General features: G+C 41.3%; 1 protein-coding gene across 4 annotated transcripts in view; it reads right to left on the bottom strand.

The window, feature by feature from the left end:
* Window positions 1–15,023, bottom strand: part of IDE (insulin degrading enzyme) — a 75,766-nt gene extending 60,743 nt beyond the window's left edge. For 2 of the 4 annotated variants that reach the window (XM_068399840.1, XM_068399841.1), the window contains exons 1-2: window positions 14,575–14,816; window positions 768–952 (exon numbers count right to left, since the gene is read on the bottom strand). In XM_068399840.1, the coding sequence (XP_068255941.1) occupies window positions 768–952; window positions 14,575–14,687 (298 nt within the window). In that variant the 5' untranslated portion in view covers window positions 14,688–14,816. The other 2 variants (XM_068399843.1, XM_068399844.1) reach the window with 2 other exon arrangements.
* Window positions 15,024–20,295: the final 5,272 nt, after the last annotated feature.

The raw sequence follows: 20,295 nt of genomic DNA, 5'->3' as shown, positions 1-20,295 counted from the left end.
TTGGCTATTACTGTCACAGTACCCAACACCACCACATTTAGGATCCTCTGAACTAGATAATTATTTGTGACAGCCATCTTCATAATAAAAAAGGGCAGAAGTTTCCAAAGTTACCATACTACTTCTGTCCTAACATGAACAGCAGCAAGAGCTCCCAACTACAAACATGGCAAGAGGATGCTTAGGTAATGTGTGCATGCATCATACTTTCCAAGCAACTGAGAAACTACACAAGCTTGAGAAATACCTCAGATATAAGAAAAGGCTTCCATTATTTCGAAGAGTCAAAGTAACTGCCTTCCCCTTCTATTTCCAGTATTTCTGTTTGCACACTTAAGCATCGTTGGAGTTAGGGAGTGCCTCTCTAACTCCTCCAGCACTACAGCATTTTCTCACCTCTACACATCAACAACTTAACATAAAAAAAAAGAAGTCTGACATGACAGATGGAGCTGTTTGAAATACTTGCACTCACACCCTCCCCTTTTCTGCTTACAAAAGATCTTTCATAACACGAAACTTAATGGTTAAAAGAAGTCTTTCTACTGACTGAGCTACACTTGAGTAAACACAGAGTACAATAAGAGAACTTAATTAGCTTTAATGATTTTCAACTTGATGTATCAAAGAATTAAACAAACTCTAAATTACAACAAAAGACTAGGCTGCCAACTGGATACTACTCCTGTCAGTTTATTTGCAATTAAGATTCCAAAACTTAAAGCATTTTTATTAATGACATAATGAACACAACATGCATTACATACCTATGTGCACATCAAGTGCTGCTGAAGACTTATCTGTGGTGGGGTCACTAATGAGAAGAGCCTTAATGCCATTTGCCAATTCCAGTCCACGGTATTCTCGTTTATCCTCAGGTGATTTGATGATTTCATTTGTTATTCTCTTAATAGCAGGATTGTTCATTTTGTTGTTTATCTCTTTCTGAAACCTTAAAGAAAACAGAAGAAATTTCACTTACTACTTTTACTTAAGCCCTTCTAATATTTTAATATTATTTTAGAGAATATTGGGCGATACTGACAGCAAGAAACTTAGTTCTGCACAAAACTCAAAGAACTGGCCTAAAAATATAGTTCAGATCCAGAGAGATATTGCTGTATATATATATTGCTGATATAGAGAAGAGTTTTAGTGGTTGGAGACTCCTTCCTAAAGGGAACTGAGGGCCCAATATGCAGAGCTGACCCCCATCACAGGAAGGTCTGCAGTCTGCCTGGAGCCCGAATCAGGGATATCACCAGGAAACTCCCCAACCTGGTGAAGGCCACAGACTACTACCCCCTGCTGATCTTCCAGACAGGTGGGGAAGAAGCTGCATCCCGTAGTCTGAGGGGGATGAAGAAAGACTACAAGGCCCTAGGACGGTTGGTGAAAGAGTCTGGGGCACAAGTTGTTTTCTCCTCCCTACTTCCCTTTTCAGGTGATGACGTGGGATGGAATAGTAGGATTCTCTCTATTAATGCCTGGCTACGAGACTGGTGCTACAGGCAGGGCTTTGGGTTCTTTGATAATGGCTGGTTTTATAAGACACCAGGCGTGACCGTAATACATGGGAAAGGTTTATGTCGTAGGGGCAAAAGGGTTCTGGGACAGGAATTAGCAGGGCTCATTCGGAGAGCTTTAAACTAGATTCGAAGGGGGATGGGGTAGTAGCTGGGCTTGCACCACTGGGGCAACGCTCTAGTGTTGAGGTAGACCAGGAGGCCCCCCATCCCCCTGGGGTGAAATCAGTGTGCTCAGCTCGCTCCCTGAAATGCCTGTACACCAATGCACGCAGCATGGGGAATAAACAGGAGGAGTTAGAAATCCATGTTCGGTCGGGGGGCTATGATCTAGTGGCAATTACAGAGACTTGGTGGGACACCTCGCATGACTGGAATGTGGTCATGGATGGCTATGTCCTGTTCAGGAAAGACAGGCCACTAAGGAGAGGTGGTGGAGTTGCTCTTTATGTGAGTGAGCAGCTAGAATGTATTGAGTTCTGTCCAGGGGCGGATCAGGAGCAAGTTGAGAGTTTGTGGGTGCGAATTAAGAGGCAGGCTGGCAGGGGTGATACTGTTGTGGGTGTCTATTACAGGCCACCGGATCAGGATGAGGAGGGTGATGAGGCCTTCTACAGGCAGCTGAGAGCAGTCTCGCAATTACAGGGCCTGGTTGTTGTGGGGGATTTCAACTACCCTGATATTTGCTGGGAGGCCTACTCAGCCAGCCATCCTCAGTCCAGGAGGTTCCTCCAGTGCATTGATGATAACTTTCTGATGCAAATGGTGGATGAGCCAACTAGGAGAGGAGCGCTGCTGGATCTTATCCTCACTAACAAGGAGGGTCTGGTTGAAGAGGTGAAGGTTGAGGGCAGCCTTGGTTGTAGTGACCATGAGATGGTAGAGTTCAGGATCTCATGTGGCAGGAACAGAATAGCTAGCAGAATTACAACCCTGGACTTCAGGAGGGCCAACTTTGGCCTTTTCAAGCAATTGCTAGGGGAAATCCCATGGGACAGGGTACTAGAAGGTAAGGGGGCTCAAGATAGTTGGTTAGCATTCAAGGACTGCTTCTTCCGAGCTCAAGATCAGAGCATCCCAGCAGGTAGGAAGTCAAGGAAGGGTAGCAGGAGACCTGCATGGTTAAACAGGGAACTGCTGGGCAAACTCAAGTGGAAGAAGAGGGTGTACAGATCATGGAAGGAGGGGCTGGCCACTTGGGAGGAATATAAGTCTGTTGTCAGAGGATGTAGGGAGGCAACTAGGAAAGCTAAGGCCTCCTTGGAATTAAACCTTGCAAGAGAGGTCATGGACAACAGAAAGGGCTTCTTCAAATACATTGCAGGTAAAGCCAACACTAGAGGCAATGTAGGCCCCCTGATGAATGAGGTGGGGGCCCTGGAGACAGAGGATAAAAAGAAGGCGGAGTTACTGAATGCCTTCTTTGCCTCTGTCTATACTGTTGGAGGCTGTCCTGAGGAGCCCCGGACCCCTGAGGCCCCAGAAGAAGTCAGGATAGAGGAGGAATCTGTCTTGGTTGATGAGGGCTGGGTCAGGGACCAATTAAGCAACCTGGACGTCCATAAATCCATGGGCCCTGATGGGATGCATCCGTGGGTGCTGAGGGAGCTGGCGGAAGTCATTGCTCGGCCACTCTCCATCATCTTTGCTAAGTCGTGGGCAACGGGAGAGGTGCCTGAGGACTGGAGGAAAGCGAATTCCAGTCTTCAAAAAGGGCAAGAAGGAGGACCCGGGTAACTATAGACCGGTCAGCCTCACCTCCATCCCCGGAAAGGTGATGGAGCAACTTGTTCTTGGTGCTGTCTCTAGGCACATCAAGGATAGGGGGATCATTAGGGGCACTCAGCATGGCTTCACTAAGGGGAAGTCAGGCTTAACCAACTTGATAGCCTTTTATGAGGACATAACCCGGTGGATAGATGATGGTAAAGCTGTGGATGTGGTCTATCTCGATTTCAGTAAAGCGTTTGACACGGTCTCCCACAGCATCCTCGCAGCTAAACTGAGGAAGTGTGGTCTGGATGATCGGGTAGTGAGGTGGATTGTGAACTGGCTGAAGGAAAGAAGCCAGAGAGTGGTGGTCAATGGGACAGAGTCCAGTTGGAGGCCTGTGTCTAGCGGAGTCCCTCAAGGGTCGGTACTGGGACCAGTTCTATTCAATATATTCATTAATGACTTGGATGAGGGAATAGAGTGCACTGTCAGCAAGTTCGCTGATGACACAAAACTGGGAGGAGTGGCTGACACAATGGAAGGCTGCGCAGCCATTCAGAGAGACCTGGACAGGCTGGAGAGTTGGGCGGGGAGAAACTTAATGAAATATAACAAGGGCAAGTGTAGAGTCCTGCATCTGGGCAAGAACAACCCCATGTACCAGTACAAGTTGGGGACAGACCTGTTAGAGAGCAGCGTAGGGGAAAGGGACCTGGGGGTCCTAGTGGACAGCAGGGTGTCCATGAGCCAGCAGTGTGCCCTTGTGGCCAAGAAGGCCAATGGCATCCTGGGGTGTATTAGAAGGGGTGTGGTTAGCAGGTCAAGAGAGGTTCTCCTCCCCCTCTACTCTGCCCTGGTGAGGCCGCATCTGGAATATTGTGTCCAGTTCTGGGCCCCTCAGTTCAAGAAGGACAGGGAACTGCTAGAGAGAGTCCAGCGCAGAGCCACGAAGATGATTAAGGGAGTGGAACATCTCCCTTAGGAGGAGAGGCTGAGGGAGGTGGGTCTCTTTAGCTTGGAGAAGAGGAGACTGAGGGGTGACCTCATCAATGTTTATAAATATGTAAAGGGCAAGTGTCAAGAGGATGGAGCCAGGCTCTTCTCAGTGACATCCCTTGACAGGACAAGGGGCAATGGGTGCAAGCTGGAACACAGGAGGTTCTGCATAAATATGAGGAAAAACTTCTTTACGGTGAGGATGACCAAACACTGGAACAGGCTGCCCAGAGAGGTTGTGGAGTCTCCTTCTCTGGAGACATTCAAAACCCGCCTGGACGCGTTCCTGTGTGATATGGTCTAGGTAATCCTGTTCCGGCAGGGGGATTGGACTAGATGATCTTTCAAGGTCCCTTCCAATCCCTAACATTCTGTGATTCTGTGTTAAAACAAAAAAACACCCGTAAGACCAACCAACATGATAAAACTGTAGATCACGTAACTGAATGTTTCAAGTTGCACATTAACAGTAATTAAAAAATAACTTGTAAAGAAATATTATCCCCTTATTCAATTATGATAAAAATGAAATTAAATTAAGCGTACATTGCTATCTCAAGTATACTTTCAGGCTTCAGGAAAGTATATCATGTGTCTGAATTGGTGGTTATATTATGAATGTTGTAAGTTTGCAATTGCCAGATAAACAAAATTTTACTAATAAACCACTGGTTTTGTACACTCAAGCAAGAAGGTGTGGCACCATTTACAATATTGCCATAAAAATACAAACACACTGCAGAATTGCCATGATAAACAAGAACAGACTGTCTCACATGTTTAAACTTCTACTATTAGTTTAACAGACATGCTACAAGACATGCTGCTTTAATGGCACAACTTTGAAATGCTAAGGAACTGTTATTCTGAAATTATAAACTCTGGTTATTCAATTTTTTTTAAATGCCAAGTGAAAAGCTGAGGCATTCAGACTTGGATATTTGGGGAGTTAGAGTGGAACCACTTGGCTACATGTTAAAGAAAAAACACAAACAAAAAACACCAATAAAAAAAACCACAAACAAACCACACACACACACACAAAAAAAGCAAACCTCAGAAACGGGAAATGACAAGGCTACGCTCTGAGCCAGTCATGTGGTGTATTCCTGTATGTAAAGCCACTGAATTCTAACCCTGTTTCACAGGAAGGGTTTTAGAACCAGGCCTGTTATATAGTATCAACCAAACTCAATCTTTTCCTGTGGTGAAATGTTGCTTGCCCTATTGCCAAGTAACTTACTGCATGAGCTTCATTAGCCGTTGCTGAACTAGTTTCACCTACAAATAAAACCAGATCTGAGTCTAACTCCCCACCACAACACATACACAGAAGCATAAGAAATTTTGTATGGTTCTGTCAGTATCACACAGATAACAAGGAGTTTCACAGTATTTACTTTCCCATTTTCAGGTTGTACAGTTCAAGGAACTTCACCCAAGTTTTAAGACTACATACAAGCTTTAAGACAGTATGAGGGGATGTGGCACATGAAGGACTGCACAGTTCTCAACATACTTATTGTTTCAGGTCTTCAGTCATGACATTTTAACTAACTCTCTAGCTATCAAATCAACTGAATACTCAATGTTACCAGATATACAACAAAAAACTTCAGAAAATAAAATCTGATTATATATTCTATTTACAGTTTAAAATTACAAATGAAAAACAGAGCCAGCCAATAAAATCTCCTTCATAAAATACTGTATCATTCTCAAAACAGGAAGCAGTTCGGCGAGCTACTGTCCCTCTGGATTACCTCCTTCCCATTTATTCATGTGATTCTATGGTATAAAAACAACAGCCAACTTGAAGCCAGCAGATGCACAGTCATCAGTGTTGGTGTTATACTATAATGACGCTGATAAAGAGCTCATTATTAACAGCATGTTAAGGATAGACAATTTATGAACATAATGTCTACAGCAGAATCAGTGAAAAACAGTGCTTCACAAACAGAAAATTAAGATTTTACTGTAGCAGAGTGAAAGTTTATGTAAGACTAGATTTATGCTTGAGGAGGAGATATATATGTAAACTGGAGAAGATTTATTGTAAAAAAAGCAGTAAAGTAAACATTAGCTTTTTGAATGCTCCTGAAAGAAGAAAAAAAAAGGAATTACTTTGGAACTTTTTAAATAGACAAGTTATAAAGCGCCCTTACATGAAAGAAAGCAAAATTACAAACAGGAATTATAATTCAAATAAAAAACCCAGAAGTACCGAGTACAGAAAGCATCAATGAATAATCAGAATCTGAACATCTCTAAGCAAGAGCCATAAGCAATATGAAGTAACTTTTTAAAATGTGCAACTCAATGCATTTTAGAAGGAAACACTTCCACTAGTAAAACATGGTTCTCACAGTATGAATTACTTAAAAAAAAAAAAAAAAAGGGCAGTCAAACGTAATCACTAAACAGTAACTAAGATGCTGAATTTAAATGTAAATGTCTACACTCTCATTTAAAACTGTCATTTATCCACCAGTACTCATTTATCCACCCTGTACTCAGGCTAATCCTGCCTGGAATATCTATGGGCTTCCTTCCTCTGAAAAAATGCACATACCATTCAAAGACAAAGGATACTCCAAGTACAGCAACATCTATGTTTCTCTGCATCAACAGCACTGATACAATCCATGCTTGTGATTTAAAAAATGCCTCCTTGTTCAAAGTTCAGAGTCCTAAGTAGAAATACTCTACTAAACTTAAGATACTTTGTGAAATTTATAAAGTGAGAACAGATACTACTTTTCATAGACAAAAATCAGTAACTAAACTGTTCTTAATTCTATTTCACTTCCACACAATTCTAGTGGATTGACAAATTTAAGCATGTAGGAGAGCAAGGAAGTCTCTGAATCTCCTGATTTCACCTCTGCTAAGGAACACCTATCACTTGGTTTTCAGCTAAAATATTCCACCTCCTTAAGATACTAGTTGCTTATCGTAAGATGCATATACACTACAAACTTCAAGTTTTGGGTTTTCTTTTTTTTAAATGTTACACGATTTCCTTGTCATCTGATATCTCTTTGTTATTTCTACACCATATCATTAAGTCACAGAACTTTACTGTTTGTTCAGATGACTCATCTTTCCAATGTGATTCATCAAATTACACAGCTTCTGTGAAATCTTATGAGATTTCAATTGATGTCTTGTGAAGCTGTACACCTCCACTTCATTTTATTATCATTCCCTACTTCTCCCTCCTTCATAGGCTACCTCCAACCTGGTAGCCAAATTTCAGTACAGGAGAAACCTACAATTTTCGAAAGGTCAAAATCAGTAATTAAGCCTTCAAACCAAGGACTTAAAACTTGTACCTCCATCTTCATTTTTATTTCAATGGGCATTGTGAATATAACATTCTCTTCAACTTCAAATGGGTTTGCATAATTAACCCACAATTATTTCCCTGCAAACTAAATTATAGTACCAGACAACTCATATAAAAGCGAGAGAAGATCAACTATGCAACATTCCTGGAAGGCAGTGAGTCAAAAGAACAAGACCAATACCTTCCTGCCTAAGTACCGTTCCTCCTGGTGCTATGTTACTACAATACAATAGCTAGAAAAGAACATTTCACTTAAGATAGAGTATTTATACAATGACTTCTTCTGAAGGAGTAAACTCTAAGACATAATATTAAACATTCCCTCGTATGACTGCTTTTCTGTGCAACTTTTAAGTTCTCTAAGTGCAATTGCTTTATAACAATACCATGTTCCATTCTTTCACAGAAGAATCCTAAAACACTACAAACCACTTTTTGACAATAGAACTGCTTTTGACTGTAGGGAAAAAAAGTCATGGAAAGAGAAAGAATTCTATATTTCCTGTAGTTTTTTGATAAGTAGCTTAATTCCTAAAGTCATGTTCAAATGCTGCCTGAAGTGTATGTGTGACACCTACTTGCTAATGCTGTCATTACAGTGAGCATTGAATGATGACGGTCAGTAGCAAAGAAATTCATTCACAAACTAGATGCTATGTTTACCGCAGAACTAAGATCCTCACAAAAATGTCATTAAAACAAGTCACACTACTTTCACAAAACAGAAGCAACAGAGAAAGACCCAATAAAGGAAAGACAGCAGGAACAAATACAAAGCATTACTGTGGCACTGGGAATTCTTCCACAGGCTCAAAAATTACAGGTGGCAAGATGACAGAGCTAGAAAGGAAAAAATAAAACAATGGGGATGTTTGAACTGAGAGCAGTATCCCTATTCAATGACTAGGAAATATTAAATATTCTTCCTCCTCATCAAAATTACTTCACTTGTACAAGGAAAGTACCTGTTAAAACAGACACTGAATTTTAAACTATAGCACTCTGAAGTAAAATTATATTCCATTCTTTGAGGCTCTGTTTTTGTAATGATCTCCAGGCAGGCAGTCCCTTGGAACCAGTGAGGCTCTCTGGGGATGCCAGGTACCATGGGCAAACAGAGTATTAGAGTGGGATTAAGTGCTACACGATTCTAACTATTTTAATCTTTCAAAGTTATTTTAGTAAACTTACTTTAATTAAAAATTAGCCAGCGTAGTCAAATCTAAGTTCAATGTTTGAACAATTAAAGGACCATATTTGAAAACCAATTAACAGAAACTCCTGAGAGTTGCTTCAATGCAAGAATGTAACTAGCTAATAAAAATATGACCCCCAAAGCACAAACTCCAAAGCACTTTGCAAGATTTTTTTGCCATGACAGGCTGCACATATTTAAGTCAAATGCTGGTACATAGGTGTGATCCAGATAAATGGCCATAAACACTAATCATCTTGAAGTAACCAGATGAAAGGCAACAAACAGTTACTAGCTCAGCAGATTTTGATGCTTGCTTTCAACTTACATCAGTTGTCTTAAAATTTGGGGTTTGCTCGAAGCTTTTATACAACTGATCCCAAATTCCTTCTATGGCCCCATCTGCGGGTGCTGCAACATACTCACTTTAAGTTTACCCTTGTATATACTAAGATCTGAATTGCCCCTCGTTTTCTACTCAAGTTTCATCTGTCTTTTCAATACACTTCATATTTTATGCTGACTACAATACAATTGTTATTCAAGTTCTAACTGTGTCTTCGAAACTATACAAAGACCACAGTAATGTTCAGTCTCACATTTTGCACCTGTTCCAAGTTCTGTATTTTATTTATATCCATTTCTTTTTAGTTTTTTTTTAAATTCCAAACTTAATTGCCTATCATTTACCAGAGTGAAGTGAAACCTTTGTTGAGTCAAAACCTCTCTCTGCTCTGTCCTGCAAGGGAGCTACCACTGATAATGTGTTCTCTATATTATTTACTAATTCATCTTGGTTTACAGTTCTTAGTAACTGACGTGAAGATTTCTTCAGGTGCCCGTGCCTGGACTGAAAGAAGTACTGTGTCCTTCGTCAGGAGGCCCGGTGCTGCAGAAGTATGAGACAGAGTTTTCTCACCTCTCTTACAAGGATGATAGCACTGAACTGAGCACCCTTGAAGGAGTCCATGAACTTCTTCAGTTGCAAGCTTGTGGCTTTGAAACAATAAAATAAATATCCATTCTTCCACAGGTCTTCTTCATCCCTCCTCTCTGTCTCTTGCACCTACCTCTCCTCATGACAGCAGTAGAATTCAATGGATGTGACACCCTTCCACGCATAACAGTGATGTTACCAGTAAGTCAACCAACAATCTACCTCCTCTCTTTGTATGCTGTAACTCTCCCCACTTGTATGCTATAACTAAAATCTATCTTTTAAACTAAACTGTAGGCAGTACAGGTTTTTTCCTTAAATCAGACAAATGTTTTTACTAAGTTCTGTTATCAAGAATGTCATCTAAAAAATGAAGCAGAGAAAGAGTAATCTCAAAAAAAAAAAAAACAGCCAAATTAAATCGACTCAGGTGACCATTACCATAAAGGATTCTTCAGAAGACTATCCATAACTCTTTCAGGTTACAGGTTCATCAGCAGACAAACCTAGCAAGCCTTTTTTTACACATTTAGAGATTAAAACAGTTCACATTTATTCAACATCCATATGCCATCAATCTTCTGTGAATTTACTTGTCACGAAGCTAGAGAACGTATAAGATCCCAACAAGCTCCTGATGCTGATCTAAATAAATCTGCATACACAGGCAGATAAAGCTGCATAAGCAGATAAACTGCTCACAATGTTAACATGTTTTATCACTTTTAAATTCATCAGGAATTCAACATATTACTTCATACACAAAAGCTCCAATTACAAAGACCCACAATGATCTAATCAGTGCTATCAAGTTATTAAGAACAACTAATCATGCCAAATCAGGCAAACTTGAGATGATGAATATTTATACGGTTTTGTTATGTAGCTCATTTTGAATAAATTCTGGTGTCTTGCTACAATTAAAGCACTTTCAGAACCTCTGACTGCAGCTTTTTGCCAAGTCTGTGACTGTCTTGGGAAATTCCCTCCTAACGACGGTGGCCAGGGCAGATGCCTGCCTTGCTCTCATTCCCAGAAGGGTCCAGCTTCTACATCACAGCAGTAAAACTTTTGTCTGTCACAGGTTTTGCTGCCACCATGACAGCAGAAACACTGCTGTACACCAGTGTACTGGAATTACCAGTAGCATTAATGAGACAATACCACATGTGAACTTGGCAAAAACAAGGGCCCTGGTAGCTTTACATGTAAGATCAAGCCCCAGCTAACTGGCCTGAGTAGTAAAACGATGTGTTTTCAACAGTCTTGTGTTGGTCGAACAGCATGGGATATACAAGCACGACACCATAAAGCTAACTTACTGCCCTAAACTTGACCATTCCTTAACTTAACCATTCCAGTTTCCAAAGCACTGGGTAAAAAAAGACAAACAAATGCAGGATTTTATACAATATGATTTCAGACATAAGAATAAAGCATAATAAGTTTTTAAAAATTTCTAAATCACTTCAGCCTACTTTTCCTATCTCTTCAAAAATTGCCCCAAACAATTCATCAAAACACCCTCCAGCGTAAACAAGTTTTATCCAGGTTCACCAGAAATAGAAAACAATTCTAATTAATCTTTCTCCTGCACTTCTTTGCTTCAATTTTTTACAAGATTGCTGAAAAGAGGCAAATTCTAAAAGGGTTTTGAAGCCTCTCATTATTTGAAAGATTGGTTCTTTCTTTAAGTTAAATTATCTGGTTTTAATCTTTAGATTATATGATGATACAGGATCTTCAGAATGATTTCACAGATCTGGCACAGTATTTTGGCTTACATCATTATTTTCATCAGTCTCAAATCACATGTTAAGAACAAGACTGATAAGACCAGTCTCTGTGTTACATGACTAGCTGCTTGAAAGTGTATTTTACTCGTATTCTTCAGAAATGTACTCATTAGTTCAATTAATTAGTTTATGCATCGAATACTTGCAAGCCAGTGTTCTCATTCTCTCTTCCTCCCTCCTAGACACTTTTCCCCCACCACCCTACAGCTGTAAGGCTTGGTCCACAACCACAGCGCAGCAGTGGCGTCTAGCACATAGCCCTGCACACGCTAGGAACATAAAACTGGATGCTACAGGAGAGACCTCTATGCTTTATTCTAACTGTATTTTGATGTGTATTTCATACATTTTATCTGCAAGTAGCACATCAGATTGCTCAAGACTCTTTGTAAAGCCAACTCACTTAACACTTTATGCTACCATCTGTCTCATACCATCAAAAAGAAAAACTTGCGAGGTCTGAATTAAAAAAACAAGATTAGACTAAAACTTTAGTTGTACTGCATAACAACAAGAAATACAGAGAGAGATCAGAGAACTGGCAAGAAAATCTGATCTAGCAACAAAAACAGAAAGAACTTTAGAATTCTGAATCATGAAAAGTACTGTAATCCCACATTAAAAGCAACTGCTTATCTAAAGCTAGAGCTTTGACATAACCAACAGACCTATAACAACAAGCAGTTCACAAGAGTGAGCGGTGTGTTTCAACAAAGGAAGTCCTGGCTGTTTACCTATTTTGTGTTTTAGTTTTTATGATTTTAGACAACTCAATTCTAGTTCTACTGTTAACACTCTAAGTGAACTCTCAACTCTACAGCATTTTTTTCCATTTCAATTGTTCAAGCAAGCTATAGTTCTGACTCATTCTAAAAACAAGTTGCAGAAGGTCAGATCTAAATAGAAAGTTACAGTGAAGCAACTTTCAAACAAGCTCCATGAAAAATCACATTACATATATACAGTGCTATCTCATAAGCATATTTTATCAACTTACAGACATCATAAAAGCTGAGAACATAAAGATGCTCACTGACAGATCATGCATATACAAATACATAACCATAGACACAAAACCGATTAAATCAATTCCTCTACAGACATTTCTTATTACAAACTTTTTGATTCCTATCTTGTTAAAAGATAGACATATCTAAATTATTACGAAAGCATCTAATACAATAGAATTAATATATCAAAAATACTAACCCAACATGTTATTTCTCTAATGGTCTGACAGTATTTTTAGTAAATGACTTCTACGATAACCTGCAACGACCCCTAGCTGTAAGCCTAACACCTTCCAGTTCAGTGAAACGCTGGAGGTAATGAACTTTTGTCCCTTCCCTCTTTCTTCTTCTGGACCTAACAGGGTAGGGAACTACTTTTGCATTCATTTTCAAAATAAGTTATATCCATGACACTTTGATCAAATTCCCAAAGGTACTGTTTCATCTAAGGGATTAAGCCACAACCTTACAAGCAACTGAAGACAGAAATGAGAAAGGGAGCAAAAAAGCATGTAAACATGGAAATATGAACCCTTCTAGGGACTTCCTAACTAGAACAGATAATTTCAATGCTGTACATTAGATGAAAAGGAGGAGATAAGAAGTTCTAACTGAGAAATGATCTTGTTACCTGACACACAGATGAAGGTTAAAAACTGTATGAGAAAAAAAAGTTAAAGCTGAAAAAAAGGTGCAAGTGTGAACAAAATTCAGAAATGTAAACCTGGAACATTGTTATTAATTTTCACATGTTTGCCATCTTAAAAAAATCATCATGTGAAAGCACTATGCCTGCTCTCATTTCATTATTATTTATGTAAATTCTAATTCACAATTAAAATTAAATAATGATTAAATCATGGTTGTAGGCAGTATGAAAACACAACAGGCCTACGCATGTATATAAAGTTAAGTCAAAATACTGCATACATTCACATGCTTAAAGAGGAGTAATCTAGCAGGAGAAACTACAGCCTGAGAAAAGCACTGGCTCCAAATACACATTGTGGATTACCTTTACAATAGTGAAGCATACATAGCAGTTCTGAACAATAACGGTGCATCTGACTTTTGACACAGGAGCACTGACAGCATGAGTCATCATAACTCACTTTTTTCCCCCTGAAAGACGCTACTTTTGACGTCTCTTACTTTTGCAGTGTTAAATACAGGTTTTGACATTAAGATAACAGATACAGTGTTAAAGAAAGAAAAAAACATAGCCTCCTTCCCTCACCCTGCTCCCTTCCTGGAACAACTTTGCTGAGTTGTTGCGCAGTTTTTATTTGCCCCTAAAGTGAGAGCCATGCCAAGCCTCCCGCCTGCTCCTCTCTCGATCGAGGTACTTACTGTCTCCACTGGAACTGGTAACACACAGACAAAAACAAGACCCACACAGTGCCAGTACCAGACAGCTCATCGCAAACTGAAGCAGCCACTCCCATCAACTTTGAGTACTGACAGCAGCTTCTTTTTAAACTTTTCTGTTTATATATTTATGGCTTCGGAACACAGGGCAAGTTAAGCAACATAAAAATTCCGTTTTTTTTTTTAAGGGGAGGGGGAAAACAAACAACAAAGCAAGCCCACGGGGCAACTAAAGCCGCGCCGTAGCCGTAGGGCTGATGACCAGGCCTGCTTTCTCAACGGAGGTGCAGTTGCACACATACGAGCACGGCAGCCCCGTGGCACACCGGGCTCTCCCGGGCGGGGCCGGCCGGGGGCGGTCAGGGCAGGACGGAGGCCTCCACAGCACATACGGGCCGGCCGCCCCCAGCTCCCCCACCACTTCCTGCCCGCCGAGGCCCACGTTTCCACGGCCCAGGCTCCCCTGGCTCCCCACAAACCCGGGGGTGCAGCCGCACTCGGGCAGGGCGGGCACTCCCCTGGCCGCACAAGGTGCTCCCGCCCCGGCCGCGCCGCCACCTCTTATACAACACAGCGGGGGACAGGGGCAGATCTCTGATCTCACGGCCCGTCACACGGTGCTGGGACCCGGGGGTCTACCCCGGCCCCCCCGCCCCGGCCCCCGCCGCACCCGCACCGTACCCGAGAAAGCTGCGTCGCCGGCACTGGGGGAAAAAACGGGAGGCCGGGGCGGCCCAGGGTCGCGCTAAGCCCAGCAGCGTCCCCCTCAGCACAGGAAGCAGCCGCTGCTGCATATCCCGGCCCGGCTACCAGCGCCCGGCCTCTACCCGCCGCTGCCGCCCGCCCCGGCCCGGCTCCGCTCGCCTCAGCACACGCCGCTCCTCAGCGCCGCGGCCGGCGGCGGCGCCATCTTCTCCGCCCGCCTCCCCTCGCCGCCTGGCCAATCCCTCCCCGGCGCCTTCGGGGTCCCGTCCGTCCTCCTCGCCCTGCGGGGTCGCCGCCACCGCGCCGGGCCTAGCGGGGCCCGTACCTGGGAGTGCGGGAAGCGCTCTCTGCTGCCGGGAGGGCCGGGGCAGCGGTTGGGGAGGGGGCAGGGGGCCTCTGGGAGGAGGCGGAGGCGGCGGAGGGGGTGGGTGGCTGGGCGGGGAGCCGGGGCGACACTCGTCGCGGCGGGGGGGCCGGGGAGCCGCACCCGGCGGAGGCGGACGGGGCTGCGGCGGAAAAAGGGCACCGGGGCAGTCCTGCCGCCGCCGGGCTGGGTTGCGCCCGCGAAGGGACCGTGTTGTGACCCGGCGCGGAGGGAGCGGCCCGCCCGCTTCCTGGTGGCTGGGCTCCGCGTCCCGGCCGGCGAAAGCCAAGACAAAAGGTAATTAGACGCCCCGTAATTTGAGTGCAGTGGGTGCGGTGCGGTCCTGAGTGGCCGAGATTGCAGATGTCCCAGTGCAGCGGGTGTCAAAATCTTCCTTCCCCCTGGGGAGAGGATTGGCCCTGTGGGAGCTCTTCTCGGGGAGCTCTGCCTGGGCAGCCCGCCCGCCGCCGCTCACCTGCCGCGGGAGGTCTGCAGCACCGTGGCCCCGCTGCTTCGGGCACAGGACTCTCCTTGCAGGATGGCTTTACAAGGTGTAAATGCTGAATAAGGTTGAACTAATGGTATAACTCCATATATTTGGGTTTCTGGGGAGATATATTTTTCTTTTTTTTCCTTGTTTTTTTCTTTTTTTTTTTCCGTGTTTTTTCTTTTTTTTCCTTGTTTTTTTTATTTTTTTTTTTTTTTTTTGGTAGATTTACCTGTGGGAAAGTCGTGGTTGTGGCTAGCTACTTTAATTCCTTCCTAGGCCAAAACCCACCCCAGAACAACCCACTGTTTGCAGTTCTAGTAATGTGCTTTCTTCAGATATATGTTTTCCTATGTCTTATATTTCAAAACTTAAAAAAGAAAAAAAAATTACTGCACTACATTTAATGCCTGATTTTAGTCCATGGAGATACCACTTCACACTTCCCCACTGCTTGCCTTTTATTACAGGTGGTATAACAGCTGGAAGTTACAGAACCCTCCTGTCATAAAAAGGTAGAAGAATTGGAAGTAGCTTTGAATGGAAGTAGCTTTGAACCAGTCAAATTAGCTGTTGGAAGTGGCAGTAGCGCTACTCCATATGGTCAACAAAATCTCTCAGGGAATTTGGGTTGACATTCAGCTGCTGATTTCCATTCAAGTCTGTGCTGCTATAGAGACACTCTTACCTGAGCTACCCAGCTTAAAACACTCATGTCTACATCAAGTACACCCACACTTCTGGCCTCAGTTTAGGTACAGAACTGTCAAGTTAACTAATCCTGGTTGGAGCAAGGCAGTTGGTAGCTTTCACCTAAATTAACTGGCTGGATTTAGAACTGTGTGGGAGCCTAATTTTAACACAATATGTTAACTCCTGTGAAAGTGATGGATATCTTTGTCCTCATGGGATTCTAGTTTGAGGCAGTCTGGGTTTTTTCCGTTTCCTAGTGTACATAAAAGTCAAGACTAGGCCGGAGGGAAAGAGGACAGGATAAATGGTGAGATCTTACTTCTGACCCGTTGCCGTTGCCAGTATATAAGAGAGGGTAATACCGTTGTGCCTGGCAGAAAGCACGCTGCCAGATGAGTGCCTTTTAATGATCTCCCTCCTCCCTCTCTGAAGCATCTGGGGTATTAAGAGGTTGTGAATTGGAGTCGGTTACTTAAATTGGGTGTATAGTAGAAATGCTTCTGCCTTTATTGTTAACACCAGTTGTTAACAGGCATGTTGTATCAGTTATCATTTGGGGGTGAAAGCTATAATAGTATACAGAGTTTCAGGCAGTTTATTCCTGTTTCAGGTCCTGACAGAGAGCTTTCTAGCCTAATGTAGCCAAATGTATATATTAGCTAATGCTGGCCTGATGTATATTTAGTTGCTCTGATAAATCCTGCCTTTCCCAATACATCTTGCCTAGTATATTGCCCAGGGGCAATCCTGGGAAAGCAAAGTAGAGCGCACCAGCAAAATTGTGGTGGTCTGCTAATAGCTGCATCTAAAGAAAGCACTTCTGCTTCTGTAGATGTGGTGATGAAAGATCACACTTCCTCATGTCTCTAGCATAATTATTGCGGCAGAGGTGTGCAATAGAGGTCACACCCACTGTACTTTACACCTATTTTATCCACTGTAAGCTTATTTAGTGGCTGTTCAATGGCACTGATGTTTACTCAGAGAAGATTGTGTTCTTATAATCTAACCTTTCTCTGTTTGAGTTTATACTAGCCAAAATTACACTCACCCACTATTTTGGATATCTTTTCCATGTTTAAAAGATATTAATACGACACCATCAGCAAAAGTAAAGAGGACTTTCAGTAAAATTCCTTTCTTAGTGTAGTCCAGCAACTAAGATTTCTTCCCCATGAAACTTTAATTGCTCATAGACAATTGGTGCTTTCAGTCCTGTCTTCTCCATCTACCCTAGTGGAAAAACAGGTGTTGTCCAAAAGATCAAATGAACTTTTTAGAGTAAGTGCGGAAATTATTCAAAAATTCCCATGAAGAAGCCTTACAGAGTAGCAGTGTGAAGATCGCTCTTCAGGATATGTGACATAACTGTACAGTGCAGGGAACGTGATCCTCAAGGTAGGCAGGTTACAAATAATTTAGAATAAAACCAGTATTTTATATTCCTCTTGAAAGCTAAGAGACAGCAAATGTAAAACTCAAGTACAGTCTTGATATGCTTCTAATGGAAGCATATTTTTCCACCTAGCTAAAATTCTGGATTAAATTCAGATTTTAATTGTATATAAAAGGGCTTTGTAGCAAACTGGCCTCAGGCTGAAAAAAGCATAGCTTATGATTGTTATTTCCACTCCAAAATAAATACTGGCAATTTCATGACAAATATATATTTATGACGTATATGAAAAGAGATTGCCTGTTGACTACTCTCAGTATAAAAATACTGAATTAATTAGATTTTTAAATCTTAAAGTCAAAAGATAATAAAGAAACCAAGGAGACATTTCCTGTTGAATGTCAAGGTCCTGTCAAGTGTGTAAGTTTCCAATTTTCCCATTCATTGTTTCTTTTCTTTTTATGTAAAGGATGTCATCCAGCTGCATGCCTTAACTGAAAATAGGTAAGTGTATGGGAAATTATTAGCTTTACTCTGAGCTAATTAGACAAATGCATACACCCCTCTACGTGTGGTGTTAATTTTTTATTATGGTGACTATAAATATAAAAAGATGTAAAAGTGCTACCATCTGTGTCTGTGATGGACAGTGATCTGGCATACATGCAGAAAAAAGAGATCCTTTATTCTGTGCGTTTTCCCTGGTTAGTTGAAACCAGTTCTGTTTTCACTCATGTTATATATGCATTGAGTCCTTAATTTTTAACAATAAGGTAGTTATTGCATTGTATCTTTAATTTTTAACAGTGAAATAATTATCGTGTTGCTTTAACTGAAGGAGAACCCTGTCCTCAGCTGAGAATATTCCAGTACAGCATGTGTGTAAGTCCTTGTTTTAACTTTCTGTATGTGGACAACACAGCATTTAGGTTGTTACTGGCCAACTGGACAGGTGTTCAAAGGCTAGAAATTTCTTTATGTTTATCTGAGGTGAAGGTCATCTCCCCTTTAATGTGAATATGCAATTAATCAGTAAATTTTTCCTGTGTCACTGATAATATTAAACAATATTAAACTCTTAAAATGTACAATACAAAGAGGTTTACTTGCTGGTAATTCTTCACTGGTAATTGCATGTGGAGTCCCTTCTGTAGCCCATTTCAGTTCATACACTGTGTAGCATGTTGGTAATCAAAACAGGTGTTACTAAGCCTTGAAGAAGTCTCACCCAAACTTATAATTTGTATTAATTATATCTCTCCATTATTATAACCTTTCTTAATTCTTAGTTAATAATATTTGGTGTCAACAATTTTACTATTCGTCAGGCCTCCATACCTATAATTACCCAGGTCATCTGATATAAATCCTAGGAAAACACTGATTTTTTTTTTTTTTTTTTTTTTTTGAGACATGCATCATCTATGAATATCACTATAATACAATGACTTCTTGTGGGCAAGCTTTAGTGAAAAACTGTCCTTTTTGATCAATAAGTGAGGATTAGTGATCTCTACTGAAGTCATTACATTGGCAGTTATGTGTATTATTACATAATTTATTTTTCTGTACTGTTTTTGTCTCTCTTTAAAAAAAAAGAATAAAATGTATTTGTCACAGATTATGTACCTGCCTTCTTAAAGGTCATTCTCTCAGCCACTGTTAAGACTATCCTAAGTATTCTTGTTTCTTTTTTCTCGTATTTATTTTTATTGCTTGTGAAATGCTAGCTCCCTGTTAGTCAGTTTGTGTTTATAGTGTATTAGTATCTTTAGGCTCTACCTAATCTTAGAAGATGTACGACCTATGCTATAAATTGACCTTGTAAAACAGAGCTGCAGCTATTAAACTATATGCATTTTTTAAGCTCACTTGATTAGCAGAAATACATGTTTTCCACTTACTGCAGCTATAGCAAATGTAGCTATCGGCCAGATTCAACTCCCAATAATTAAACAGATTCTTCTTGTTTAAATGGAGGTTTGAATGATGTCTTGTTTTCTTCTGTGTTTGAGAGAGACATGTTTATATTTTGAGCAAAATTCTGACTAATGCAAGTTCCACTTTCATACTGGAAAAGAACAAACAGGCAGAAATGAGAAGAAAAGACTTCTTGTCTTCCAGTGCTTCCTTCTTTTCTATGATCCGTATGAAGGAGTACAGAGCAAAAGGTAAAGATTCACTATGTTTGTGTACCTGCATTTGACTTCTCAGTCTAGCAGTAGCTCCTACACAATTGTCTCTACAAATTATTTTTGCTCTTAGCATGAGCGGAATACAAAAAGCAAGTAAGAACGAGGGTGGTCTCAATATGTTTGCAATGGATATCGCTTTTATCTTGAATTAATTTTCCCACTTGGTTAAATCTTCACGTAACTGAAACAAAATGTGTTATTGTGATCTTTAGTGTTTCATTGGAGGGGAAAAAAGTGCATGTCTTAGTAACACCAGCCCACCAAACTCATTTTGGTTGGAGTGTTAAGCTCTAAGACTGTTAGAAAATACAGATTCCTTGGTTGTCTATGCATATAAATTTTAAGTGTCTTGTGACAAGCTTTTTCTACAGAATCATTGTCTTATTTCTAGGTTTGAGGCCAAAAGGTTAAAAATTTATGTTGATGGGCAGTAATTAATCTGGCAGTTACGAACTTCCAAATGTCTGTCCATGCAAAGTAGTTTTATTACCGTGTAATATATTTATATGCTATGTATACTTTAAGATTGTATTGCTTTCAGTGCCATGCAAGCAGTAAAGTC

The sequence above is a fragment of the Nyctibius grandis genome, chromosome 4, assembly GCF_013368605.1.
Source record: "Nyctibius grandis isolate bNycGra1 chromosome 4, bNycGra1.pri, whole genome shotgun sequence".
NCBI classification, from domain to species: domain Eukaryota; kingdom Metazoa; phylum Chordata; class Aves; order Nyctibiiformes; family Nyctibiidae; genus Nyctibius; species Nyctibius grandis.
Note: the sequence above shows the minus strand (reverse complement) of the source record. Positions and strands in the feature narration are given on the sequence as shown.